The 14,153-nt window shown below is 46.3% G+C and overlaps 1 protein-coding gene across 2 annotated transcripts in view; it reads left to right on the top strand.

The window, feature by feature from the left end:
- The window catches only part of MATN2 (matrilin 2), a 201,350-nt gene that overhangs the window by 88,820 nt on the left and 98,377 nt on the right, over positions 1 to 14,153 (top strand). For both annotated transcript variants that reach the window (XM_038745876.1, XM_038745875.1), the window contains exon 5: positions 10,756 to 10,878. In XM_038745876.1, coding sequence (XP_038601804.1) covers positions 10,756 to 10,878 — 123 coding nt within the window. The remainder of the gene's footprint in view (positions 1 to 10,755; positions 10,879 to 14,153) is intronic.

Below are 14,153 nucleotides of genomic sequence, written 5' to 3'. Positions count from 1 at the left end.
CACTCATCCTATCCCTCCTGGATTACTGCATCAGCCCTCTTGCTGACTTCCCAGCTGCCTGTCTCTGCTCACTCCAGTCTATACTTCACTCTGCTGCTGGATCATTTTTCTTCAAAATTGTTCAGGACCTGTCACCCCACGCCTCAGAAAAGTCCAGGGGTTGCTCATCCGCCTCCACATCAAGCAAAAACTCCTCACTATTGGCTTTAAGGCAGTCCACCACCTTGCTCCCTCCTTCCTCACCTAGCAATTCTCCTTCTACAACCCAGCCCGCACACTTCAACACTCTAGTTAGAACAGTGCTTTGCACGCTTAATAAATGCCATCATTATTATTATTAGTGCTAACCTTCTCACTGGGCCTCCATCTCACCTATCTCGCCACTGACCTCTAGCCCACATCCTGCCTCTGGCCTGGAATGGCCTCCATCCTCAAATCCAACAGACAATTCCTCTCCCCTGTTCCAAAGCCTTATTGAAGGCACATCTCCTCCAAGAGGCCTTCCCAATCTAAACCCCCCGCTGTGTTGTCCGGACTTGCTCCATTTGCACTTCTCCTCTCCCAGCCTCACAGCACTTATGTACATAGTTGCCATTTATTTATCTGTATTTATGTCTGGCTCCCCTCCTCTAGATTGTAAGCTCATTGTGGACAGGGAATGTGTCTGTTTATTGTTGTATTGTACTCTCCCAAGCACTTAGTACAGTGCTCTGCACACAGTAAGTGCTCAATAAATATGATCGGATGAATGAATGACCTTAACAAATACCACAGTTATTATTATTGCTATCTTATTTTGTCAGGGAAATGATAGACTGTGAGCCCACTGTTGGATAAGGACCGTCTCTGTATGTTGCCAACTTGTACTTCCCAAGCGCTTAGTACAGTGCTCTGCACACAGTAAGTGCTCAATAAATATGATTGAATGAATGAATGATAAATTATATCGTGCTGCTAGAAAGGTGGTCCCATCGAGAAGCAGCGTGGCTCAGTTGGAAAGAGCCCAGGCTTAGGAGTCAGAGGTCACGGGTTCTATTCCCGGCTCCACCACTCGTCAGCTGTGTGACTTTGGGCAAGTCACTTCACTTCTCTGGGCCTCAGTTACCCACCTGTAAAATGGGGGTGAAGACTGTGAGCCCCACGTGGGACAACCTGATCACCTTGTATCTACCCCAGCGTTTAGAACAGTGCTTTGCACATAGTAAGTGCTTAACAAATAACATCATTATTATTATTATCAAGACAGAATTCAGAACTCAGTCAGAGTGGACAAGAAACTTGTTTATGAGGAGCCCAGTATCCATCTTGATGAAGGGTCCTCAGAGTCCGGTTAGCACCCAGTGATGAGCAGTCTGCATACCAACATCCCTGAACAGCCATCAGATTGGCTTGGGGATCCCCAAATACCTGGTTTGCCCAACCTGGAGAGTTGAGGAGAAGTTTTTCTCTATGGAAGTAATTGATCGATCAACCAATCAATGGTATCTATCGAGTGCTTACTGCATGTAGAGCAATTACCTTGATTGATCAGTCTTCCCAAAATGTAAATCGAGCACTCCTGGGATGCTGTGGTGCATATTTTGTTATTAATAATAATAATAATTCTGGTATTTAAGTGCTTACTATGTGCCAGGCACTGTACTAAGAGCTGGGGTGGATACGAGCAAACTGGGTTCATTCATTCACTCGTGTTTATTGAGCGCTTACTGTGTGCAGAGCACTGTACTAAGCGCTTGGGCAAGTCGGCAACATAGTAATAAGAGGAGTAATAGTAGTAGTAATAACCATAGTATTTATTAAAGAACTACTATGTGTAGAGCTCTGTACTAAGCACTGGGGAAAAAAATACACAAGTGAGAGTTAGACATGATCCCTGGCCCTCCAGGGGCTCACAATCTTAGAATAAAACACAAGGATGGTAAGGATGAGGTGGTTAAAAAAAAAAAAAGAGGAAATCTGCATGTTGGACACAGTCCCTGTACTTCATGGGGCTCACAGTCTCAGCCCCCATTTTACAGATGAGGTAACTGAGGCGCAGAGAAGTTAAGTGACTTGCCCAAGGTCACTCATCAGAAAAGTGGCAGAGCTGGGATTATAACCCATGACCTTCTGATTCCCAGGCCTGTGCTCTACCCACTACGCCATGCTGCTTTTCAAAGATCTCTGTTAAGAGATGACACCATTTAGTGGTGAACATGGAAGTGAGGCTGTGACTGAAGAGGCCAAGTAACACCTAATAATAATAATTGTGACATTTCTTAAGAGCTTTCTATGTGCCAGGCACTGTTCTAAGCACCAGGGTAGTAACAGGGTAATGAGGGACACAACTCCTGCCCCACGTGGGGTTCACAATTTTAAACCCCATTTTACAGATGAGGCAACTGAGGCCCAGAGAAGTGGCTTTCCCAAGGTCACACAGACAAGTGGTGGAGCCAAGATGAGAACCCAGGTCATCCAACTCCCAAGCTTGTGTTCTTCCCAGTAAGCCACGCTGCATCTCGGCCCACGGCACACCGCTTAATGCTGAGCCTGAACTATTTTACTGATAAATCCACAGTCCCAGTCCTTTCCAAGGCTGCTGCCAAGTATTGATCTGCTTTCTGGTTATACGTGAGACAGGCAGAGCTGATGTCTTTTTGAAAGTCAAGTCCAGATGCACACATGCATTTATTAAAGCTGGGCCCCCAGGGCCCCGCTGCAGTTGATTGCAATTTTTAAACTCCAGTACAGCTTCCTCTCCCTTAGTGCAGAGCAATCAGTGACTGTAATAGTAGCCTTCAGCATCTGTCCGCAAATGTGCTCGGCATAAGGAGCAATGTGCCGAAGTCACAGCCTGAGGCCGGCTAGAAACCTGAATGTAGAGAGAAGACAGACTGAGAAACAGAAAGAAGCAAGTGAACAGAGTTGCACAGGAGACATCTAGACTGTGAGCCTGCTGTTGGGTAGGGACCGTCTCTATATGTTGCCAACTTGTACTTCCCAAGCGCTTAGTACAGTGCTCTGCACACAGTAAGTGCTCAATAAATACGGTTGAATGAATGAATGAGTGGGTGGCACACTACTGGATGAGGGCAGGAGGGAATTCCGGGAAAGGAAGCCAAGAATGGTGGACAGAGAGAGAGGGCCAAAACCTGGTGCATAGAAGAGCTGGAGCCAAAGCCCGGGTAAAATTGAGTCACTACTAACTGGAAATCAGTCAGTGGTTATTTATTGAGCACTGAAGCCAGAAGGCTTGAGTTCTAACCTCAGCTCCGCCACTTGCTAACAGTGAAAACTAGGGCAAGTCACATATTTTCTCTGTGCCTTGGTTTCCTCCTCCATAAAATGAGGATTCACTGCCTGTTCACATCAGTGGTATTTATTGAGCGCTAAACTGTGTGCAGAGCACTGTACTACACACTTGGAAGAGTATGTATGATAGAGTTGGAAGACCCAAACCTGCCCACAAAGAGCTTACAGACTAGAGTCACTGATCAACATTACAATAAATTTGATAGGGGAAATGGGAAAGTATAGGGAAATGTGCGTAAGTGCTGTAATAATAATAATATTAATAATAATGATGGCATTTGTTAAGCGCTTACTATGTGCAAAGCGCTGTTCTATGCACTGGGGAGGATCCAAGGTGATCAGGTTGTCCCACGTGGGGCTCACAGTCTTAATCCCCATTTTACAGATGAGATAACTGAGGCACAGAGAAGCTAAGTGACTTGCCCAAGGTCACACAGCTGACAGTTGGCAGAGCCGGGATTTGAACCCATGACCTCTGACTCCCAAGCCCATGCTCTTTCCACTGAGCCATGCTGTAGGGTTGAAGATGGGGTCTATATCTAGTACTTAGGGGTATTCATTCGGTTGTATTTTTTGAGCACTTACTGTGGGCAGAGCACTGTACTAAGCCCTTGGAAAGTACAATTTGGAAACAAATAGAGACAAATAGAGAGGGGGTACAGATCTGAGTGCATAGATGATGTAGAGGGAAGGGAGAATAGAAGAAATGAGGGTTTAGTTAGGAAAGGCCTCTTTGTTGTTGTTTAAATGGTATTTGTTAAGCACTTACTTTGTGCCAGGCACTGTAATAATAATAATAATAATGATGGCATTTGTTAAACGCTTACTATATGCAAAGCACTGTTCTAAGCACTGGGGGCAATGCAAGGTGATCAGGTTGTCCCACGTGGGGCTCACAGTCTTAATCCCCATTTTACAGATGAGGGAACTGAGGCGCAGAGAAGTTAAGTGACTTGCCCAAGGTCACACAGCAGACACGTGGAGGAGCTGGGATTCGAACCCACGACCTCTGACTCCAAAGCCCAGACTCTTTCCACTGAGCCACGCTGCTTCTACACGCTGTACTAAGCTCTGGGGTAGATACAAGATAATCGGGTTGGTTACAGTCCATGTCCCGCATAGAGCTCACAGTCTTAATCCCCATTTTACTGATGAGGTACCTGAAGCACAGAAAAGTTAAGTGATTTGCCCAAGGTCACACAGAAGACAAGTTGGAGGGCCGGGACCCGCTCCTATGAGTCCCAGGGCCGTGCTCTCTCCACCAGGCCCTGCTGCTTCTCTTGGAAGGAATGTGATTTTAGAGGAAGGTTTTGAAGTTGGGAAGAGTATTAGTCTGTCGGATATGAAGGGGGAAAGGTTCCAGGCCAGAGGTAGGATGTGGGCAAGGGGTTGGCAAGATATAGGCGAGATCGCGGTACAGAGAGTTTGTTGGCCTGAGAGGAGCCCTCTCCCTTAGACTGAGAGCCTAATGTGGGACAGGATAGTGTCCAACCTGATTCTTGTTCTAACCAATCAATCAATCAATCAATTGTATTGAGCGCTCACTGTGTGCAGAGCATTGTACTAAGCACTTGGGAAGTACAAGTTGGCAACATCTAGAGACGGTCCCTACCCAACAGTGGGCTCACAGTCTAGAAGGGGGAGACAGAGAACAAAACAAAACATATTAACAAAATACAATAAATAGAATAGATATGTACAAGTAAAATAAATATAGTAATAAATACGTACAAACGTATATGCATATATACAGGTGCTGTGGGGAAGGGAAAGAGGTAAGGCGGAGGGGATGGAGGGAGGAGGAGGGGGAGAGGAAGGAGGGGGCTCAGTCTGGGAAGGCCTCCAAGTGCTTAGTACAGTGCTCTGCACACAGGAAGCGCTCAATAAATACCACTGATTGAAGAGGCAGTGAGTCCGCATTTTATAGATGAAGAAACTGAGGCACAGAGAAGTTGTGACTTGCCTAAGATTTCACAGACAGCTCACTGGAAGCATTTAAACAGAATTATTATTATTAGCCAAAGATGGGAAACCATCTTGGGAGGAGGGCATGAATGGGCAGGGAGAAGAGAAAAGTCTCCTAAGAGTTGGAAAGGGCGCGTTCATTAACAAAGTCAAGCAACCTGGCAAAGGAGAAGCAGCGTGGCTCAGTGGAAAGTGCACGGGCTTTGGAGTCAGAGGTCACGGGTTCAAATCCCGGCTCCACCAGTTGTCAGCTGTGTGACTTTGGGCAAGTCACTTCACTTCTCCGGGCCTCAGTTACCTCATCTGTAAAATGGGGATGAAGACTGTGAGCCCCGCGTGGGACAACCTGATCACCTTGTAACCTCCCCAGCACTTAGAACAGTGCTTTGCACATAGTAAGCGCGTAATAAATGCCATCATTATTATTATTATTAAAGAACGGGAAACAAGGGGCTACTTAGAGCTCAAAAGTCGGGGGCAGGAGAGGGGCAAAGGTGAGAAAGACAGGCGGAAAACTGGATGCATCCCAAAAAGGGAAATGTAAAACTCCAAAGGGCAGAGAGGCAGGAAGAAGAGGTGGGACCTGTAAAGTTTGGGTTGGCATTTAGCAATGGAACACTGACTCCCCAGGGTGTTATTCTGAAAGAGAAGGCAAGGGTGGAGACTTTCCACAAATACCTCTTCCTTCCTCCCCCCGTCCCACCCGCCGCCTTCCCTCCTAACTTCTGCAGGTCCAAGCCCGGTCCCTGGCTCTGACAAACCTCGGCAAGCCGAGCTGGCTCTAATCTCGGCTGCATCCCGGGATGGATGTTCTACAGACTGTGAAGGGCCCAGGCACCTAATCTGTCATGGATTTCAGAAAGAGTGACGCGCCAAGAGTCCAAACACCTCACAAACAGCATCCCCCTTGGACTCACATCGCCACAACAACACCCAGTTCAAATGCCACATCAGCACACTGGGCTCCCAACCAAGTGCCCTACCCAAATTCCTTTGTCTTTCCTTAGCCCTGACACCTTCCAGCTATTTGCTTCTGGGCTGAAGGAACAACGCCAAGAGCAGGGTTAGGAACGGAGGCCTGAAAAGCCCGTTAGAATATGTAGTGCTAATTTACTCGTACATATCTATTCTTTTTATTTTATTTTGTTAATATGTTCTGTACTCTGTCTCCCCCTTCTAGACTGTGAGCCCACTGTTGGGTAGAGACCGTCTCTATATGTTGCCAACTTGTACTTCCCAAGCACTTAGTACAGTGCTCTGCACACAGTAAGTGCTCAATAAATACAATTGATTGATTGATTGATTGTCCCTGTCACTGGAAGAAAACCAGGGGTCTGTTGGCAGCCTCAAACAGGCAGCCAAGTGGCATGGTCTAGAGGAAAGATCACAAGCCTGGGAATCAGAGGACCTGAGTTGGATTGTGAGCCCCCTCGACGGCAGCGTCCGTATCCAAACACCCGGTCAAAGTATATGGGATCTACTCTCTGTTCAGTCGAGGGCGTTTAATAAATGCTTACTGTGTGCAGAACACCGTACTAAATGCTTGGTAGAGTATAATACAATAGTTGGAAGACACAGTCCTGCCCACAGGGAGATTGTAGATTAGAGTCATTGACCAACAGTACGATAAATTACAGCTAGGGAACACGGGAAAGTATAGGGATATTTAAGTGCTGTAGGACTGAGAATGGGGTGAATATCAACTACTTAATGGGTAATAATAATGATAATAATAATAGTGATGGCATTTGTTAAGCACTTACTAGGTGCAAATCACTGTTCTAAGAGCTGGGGGATAAAAGGTGATCAGGTTGTCCCATATGGGGCTCACAGTCTTAATCCCCATTTTACAGATGAGGTAACAGGCTCAGAGAATAATAATGATAATAATGATGGCATTTATTAAGCGCTTACTATGTGCAAAGCACTGTTCTAAGCGCTGGGGAGGTTACAGGGGTGATCGGGTTGTCCCACAGGGGGCTCACAGTCAATCCCCATTTTACAGATGAGGTAACTGAGGCGCAGAGAAGTGAAGTGACTTGCCCAAAGTCACACAGCTTGACAATTGGCGGAGCCGGGATTTGAACCTATGACCTCTGGCTCCCAAGCCTGGGCTCTTTCCACTGAGACACGCTGCATCCGGGTGCATAGGTGATGCCGAGGGGAGGGTGAATGGGGGAAATTAAAATTCTAGGATCATGTCTTCCAATTCTATTGTACTACACTCTTCCATGCACTTAATACAGTGTTCTGCACACAGAAAGCTCTCACTAAATACCACTGATTGAACAGGTATTGAATCCTGTATGCTCTTTCCCAGTTCTTAGTGCAATGCTCTGCACCCAATAAGAGCTTAATTAGTAGGATTTATTGAGAATTTACTACATGCAGAGCAATGTACTGATACTACTAATAATAATAATTGTGGTCTTTGCTAAGTGCTTACTATGTACCAGACACTGAACTAATCGCTAGGGCAGATACAAGGTAATTGGGTCGAACACAGTCCCTGTCCCACATAGGGCTCCCAGTCTCAATCCTCAATTTACGGATGAGGAGAATGAAGCACAGAGAAGTAAAGTGACTTGCCCAAGGTCACACGGCAGACAAGTGGCGGAGCCAGGATTAGAACCCAGGTCCTTCTGACCCCTAATCCCAGATTTACCACTCGCCTGCTGGATGACCTTGGGCAAGTCATTTTATCTCTCGGTGTCTCAGTTTCCTCATCTGTAAAATGGGGTTTCAAATAGCTGTTCTCTCTCCTACTTTGACCTCGAGCCCTCTGTGGGACAGGGACTGTATCTGACCCGATTGTCTCCATTTACCCCAGCACTTAATTTATCCATCTGCCAATGGTATTTATTGAGCATTTACTATGTGCAGAGAACTGTACTCAGCCTAAAGAGAATTGTCAGCTATGTGACTTTGGGCAAGTCACTTCACTTCTCTGTGCCTCAGTTACCTTATCTGTAAAATGGGGATGAAGACTGTGAGCCCCACGTGGGACAACCTGATTACCTTGTATCTTACCCCATTGGTTAGAACAGTGCTTGGCACATAGTAAGCACTTAAATACCAACATTATTATTATGATGATGATGACGAAAGATTTGGTAGTCGCTATTCCTCAGCTTGAGCTTGGGAAAATCAGGACGCAAAAGACAGATGGAGAAATGGAAATGAGGGGTTAGTCAAGGAAGGAATCTCGTAGGAGAGGTGATTTTTAGGACGTCTTTGAAGGTGGGCTGTGCGGTGGACTGTCACGGAAGACTTGAACAAGAGGACATCAGCAAAACAGATGAGATCAGGGTATTGTGAGGAGGTTGAAGTTAGAGGGTGGCTGGGTGATAGAGGAAGGTAAGCACAGCTGGTGGTGGGAAGAGCTACTTTAGTACAGTGCCCTGCTTGCAGTAAGTGCTCAATAAATACTATTGATTAATAATAATAATAATAATAATAGCATTTATTAAGTGCTTCCTATGTGCCAAGCACTGTTCTAAGCACTGGGGAGGTTACAAGGTGATCAGGTTGTCCCACAGGGGGCTCACAGTCTTAATCCCCATTTTACAGATGAGGTAACTGAGGCCCAGAGAAGTTGTGACTTGCCCAAAGTCACACAGCTAGTTGGCAGAGTCAGGATTTGAACCCACGACCTCTGACTCCAAAGCCCGTGCTCTTTAAACTGAGCCAGACTGAGTGTCTTAAAGCCGGAGGTCAGGAGTTTCATGCAAGATGGAAGGGTTTTGGAGGAGAAGAGACTTATGGACTGAATAGTTTTTTAGAAAAATGATCCAAATAGAGTGAAGTATGGACTCGAGTAGAGAAGCAGTGTTGCTTAGTGGAAAGAGCACTCGCTTTGGAGTCAGAGATCATAGGTTCAAATCCCAGCTCCGCCAACTGTCAGCTGTGTGACTTTGGGCAAGTCACCTCACTTCTCTGGGCCTCAGTTACCTCATCTGTAAAATGAGGATTAAAAAACTGTGAGCCCCCATGGGACAACCTGATCACCTTGTAACCTCCCCAGCGCTTAGAACAGTGCTTTGCACATAGTAAGTGCTTAACAAATACCATTATTATTATTATGGATTTTTGAGGAGTAGAGACACATGGACTGAATAGTTTTTTAGAAAAATGATCCAAACAGAGTGAAGTATGGACTCGAATAGAGAAGCAGTGTTGCTTAGTGGAAAGAGCACGGGATTGGGAGTCAGAGATCATGGGTTCTAATCTTGGCTCTGCCACTTGTCAGCTGTGTGACTTTGGGCAAGTCGCTTAACTTCTCTTGGCCTCAGTTACCTCATCTGTAAAATGGGGATGAAGACTGTGAGCCCCACATAGGACAGCCTGAACTGTGCTTGGCAGAACAGTGCTTGGCACATAGTAAGTGCTTAACAAATTCCATCATTATTGCTATTAGAAAGAGACTGGAGGCAGGGAGATCAGCAAGGTGGCCCATGTGGTATTCGAGGCGGGATATAAGGGCTTGAATCATCATAGTAGCAATTTGGATGACAAGAAAGGGGCAGATTCTAGAGATGTTATGAAGGAAGACCAATAGGATTTAGTTACACGCTAAATATGAAGTTGAATGAGAGAAATGAACTGAGGATAATGCCAAGATTATGTGCTTGTGAGATAGAAAGGATGGCAGTGTTGTCTACAGTGATGGGAAAATCACTTTTGGACACGGTTTTGGCGGGCGGAGAAGGAGTTCTGTTTTGGACATGCTGGTTTTCGAGCTGTCAGCCGGACATTCGGAAGAGATGTCCTAAAGGCAGAAGGAAATGCAGGACTATAGGGTAAGAGAGCGATCAGGGCTGGAGAAGTAAATTTGGGAATCGGCTGGACAGAGAGTACAGTGCTTGGCACATAGTGAGTGTCTAAAACCAAAATTATCGTTATTATGATTATCATCATCATCATCCTCATGATTATTATGAATAGTGGGCCATGGCAGTGCCCCCAAAAGCACATGTTAATGTTCAGTTTTTCGCAGGATGGCCCTATAAGCTTGACAGGCAGAAGCTCTGTCTTTGGACTGCTGTTGACACTGATGGAGAAGCAGTGTGGCCTAGTGGATAGATCCCAGGCCTGGGAATCAGAAGGACCTGGGTTCTAATCTCAGTGCCATCACTTGCCCGCTGTGTGACCTTGGGCAAGTCGCTTCACTTCTCTGGGCCTCTGCTACCTCATCTGTAAAATAGGGGTTAAGACTGTGAGCCCCATGTGAGAGATGGACTGATTGGCTTGCGTCCAAACCAGCGCTTAGTACAGTGCCTGACACACAGTAAGCTCTTAAGAAATATCGTATATACCATAAAAAATGGCTGGGCCAGAGAATAAACTGATCCCTCACTCAGTTTCTCCACCGGCAAAATAGGGACAATAATATGACAGAGCAAATCACTGGGTGGCATTTTCCGGTTCATTCTACTTGTCTGTGCTTTGAAATCCCTTTAGGGAAGAAGCTTTTTGTAATGAACTCATGTTTTTTTTCAGCTCAGGACCTGTGTGAAGAGCAGAGGCACGCCTGCGAGCAGATCTGTGTGAACGTGCCTGGTTCCTACGTCTGCCAGTGTTTTGATGGTTACAAGCTCGGCGAAGATGGAAAGAAATGTGTTAGTAAGTATACTTACTCTCCACTCAAGTTAATAAAGAGATATAGAGCTGTGGGTTGGGAAAAGAGAGAGGCTGGAAGACTGTTTCTCTTCTAACAAACCGATACTTTTGGTCCCTTGGCTGTGGTATCATATTCTGGGGTGGGTTTTAAGGAGTTTAGCTAATAACTACTTTGCCCCATTTTCCCTCCCTCAGAATCCTCCTCTGTTGAAAGAACTTGAGAAGCGGAGCTGTCTCACACATTTACCACCAGGAAATTCTTTTCTAGCCATAGAGTCTATTCAGTATAACTTGATCCAGAGGAGAGCAGGAGTGTGTGATTTATATATAGGTGGCTGATGGTGAATTTTTCCGTAATGTATGCTGGATCAAAACCACCTCAGGGAGAGTTATGGGAATATCGTATCTTTGTGTTGGGTTTCCTCCCAAAGAACTGCGGCAGTTGAAGGGTAGAACACCATCTGAGAGGATCCAGGAAGGGCTGAACAGGGAGCTTAAATGTCGGGAAATGAGATCTCCTTTGGTTCGGGCCGAAAATAGGAGCCTGGGACCAACCAGACAAGGTGAGGGAGGTGGCAGGGGGAGAGGAGAGGGGGAAGAGTGAGGGAATCCTAGCAGAAGGCTGATGACTTTCCAAGGCTTGCCTGAGCCCTGAGGAGGCAGGGCTGCTGCTATGACACAGGTTTTCCTTTTGTCCCAGGATGGGCAGGGGAGACTGCTGGAGATGTCTGAAGTTTAAGACTTACACGAAACCCCTGCCAGGTTCTTCTCCTGACAGAATCAGTTCCTCCGGGGTGGTCATAAATTCAGGTGACGAAGCCAAGGTCATCTTAAACTTTCGTTAAGTTCCACCAGATTTTATGGCAATGCTGCCTGAGACCTCCGAGACTCAAGGATTAAACACCAGGGGTTTGGGACTTGTGTGTTTTGTTTTACGGTATTTGTTTTATGGTATCTAAGCACTTGCTACGTGCCAGGCACTGTTCTAAGCACTGGGTTAGATACAAATTATTTAGATTGGACACAGTCCAATCCCACGTGTGATTCCCGCATAAGAATTCATTCATTCAATCATATTTATTGAGCACTTACTGTGTGCACAGCACTGTACTAAGCGCTTGGGAAGTACAAGTTGGCAACATATAGAAACAGTCCCTACCCAACAGTGGGCTCACAGTCTAGAAGGCTGAAAATAGGAGCCTGGGACCACCCTGGGACCACTGGGAATCACAGCCTTAATCCCCAGGAAACTGAGGCACAGTGAAGTGACTTGCCCAAGGTCACCCAGCAGACAAGTGGCGGAGCTGGGATTAGAACCCAGGTCCTTCTGACTCCCGGTCCTGTGCTCTACCCATTAGGCCACACTACTTCTCGTATTCTCATGCTTCTCTCTGCTTCCTGTGTTCATGCTGCAGAAAAACGTGTTAGAAAGACATTAATGTATTGAAAAGTGTAACAATACAAGAAGGATTCTTTTCAGTAATTTGCCAAAATGAGAAAACAGCAATGACCCAACAACTGCAAAGCCTCTGACCTCTGCAGCTTCAAGGACTCCCTGGACAGCCTAGAGGTTGTTGGGGTTTTTTTTTCCAAAACATTTAAGTAGCACATCACAGAAAAAAAGAAAGTCTCTGTCTTTTCGGGCTTCTCTGTCATGAGGACTGGTGGGAGGATGGGGGACTATAGGTCTTGCACCCCTCTGGGAGCCCCAGTGATGGGCTTATCTGAATCAGTTGTATTTATTGAGTGCTTACCATGTGCAGAACACTGTACTAAGCTCTTGGGAGAGTACACTATAACAATAGACGCATTCCCTGCTCACAACGAGCTTACAGTAGGGAGGGGGAGACATACATTACTATAAATAAATAATAATAATAATAATAATAATAATGGCATTTATTAAGCGCTTACTGTATGCAAAACACTGTTCTAAGTGCTGGGGAGGTTACAGGGTGCTCAGGTTGTCCCAAAGTGGGCTCACAGTCTTAATCCTCATTTTACAGATGAGGTAACTGAGGCCCAGAGAAGTGAAGTGACTTGTCCAAAGTCACACAGCTGACAGTTGGCAGAGCCGGGATTTGAACCTATGACTTCAGACTCCAAAGCCCGGGCTCTTTCCACCGAGTCACGCTGCTTCTCTGAAGCTTCTCTGAAGTGACAGATATGCACAAGTGCCATGGGGCTGAGAGTGGGGTTGAATAAAGGGAGTAAGTCAGGGTGACAGAGAAGGGAGCGGGAGAAGAGGAAAGGAGGGCTTAGTCAGGGAAGGCCTCTTGGAGGAGATGTGCCTTCAATAAGGCTTTGAAGGAGGAGAGAGTAATTGTCAGATATGAGGAGGGAGGCTGTTCCAGGCCAGAGGGAGGGTGTGGACGAGAGGTTGGTGGTGAGATAGACGAGATTTGCGCTACTGGACACCACTTCTGCCTGTCTTTCCACTCCACTTGCCTCCCTCCATGGTCACTGGTGGGCAGGAGGAGAGTCTTTCTAGCCTTCCTGGAGACTGTGCAATGACCAGAGAAGCCTCACCACTTGTATCCTCCCCAGCGCTTAGAACAGTGCTTTGCACATGGTAAGCACTTAACAAATGCCATCACTATTATTATTATTATTATACTGCTCTGCACACAGTAAGCACTCAATAAATACTACATAGATTGAATGATTAACTGTTCCCTCTAGACTATAAGCTCAGTGTTGGTAGGGAATATGGCTACTAACTCTGCTATATTGTAGTACAGTGCTCTGCACACAGTAAGCACTCAGTAAATACTTATATAGATTGACTGTTCCCTCTAGGCTGTAAGCTCAGTGTGGGCAGACAATGTGTCTACCAATTCTGTTATGTCGTACTTTCCCAAGCGTTCCCATACTTTCCCTATGGTCTGACCCTTTGGGCCTTGCTTCTTCTCGGGTCCATTTCCAACAAAACCAGACAAGTTGTGGGAGCGGACATGGGCGGGGAAGAGAAGAGAGGGAATCCTAGCAGAGGGCTGATGACTTTCCAAGGCCTGCCTGACTGCTGCTATGACACAGGTTTTCCTTCAGTCCCAGGATACTCAGAGGGAACTGCTAGGAAAGTCTGCAGTTTTAAGGCCTACGCAGGACCCATGCCAGGTTCTTCCTCCGAAAGAATCACTTGCTAAATCAGCAGCTGTAGATTCCCTGTCTAAGGGGGTTCGTTCCCCGTTTATTTTCCGGAACTCGGCAGAGGATAGGAACAGAGCCTCCCAAGGGTGGGGGTAATAGTCCTGGCATATGGCGTTGGGAGGCGTGGG

The sequence above is a fragment of the Tachyglossus aculeatus genome, chromosome 4 (genome assembly GCF_015852505.1).
Source record: "Tachyglossus aculeatus isolate mTacAcu1 chromosome 4, mTacAcu1.pri, whole genome shotgun sequence".
Classification (NCBI taxonomy): domain Eukaryota; kingdom Metazoa; phylum Chordata; class Mammalia; order Monotremata; family Tachyglossidae; genus Tachyglossus; species Tachyglossus aculeatus.
The sequence above is the reverse complement of the archived record's forward strand: the minus strand, read 5'-3'. Positions and strand labels throughout refer to the sequence as shown.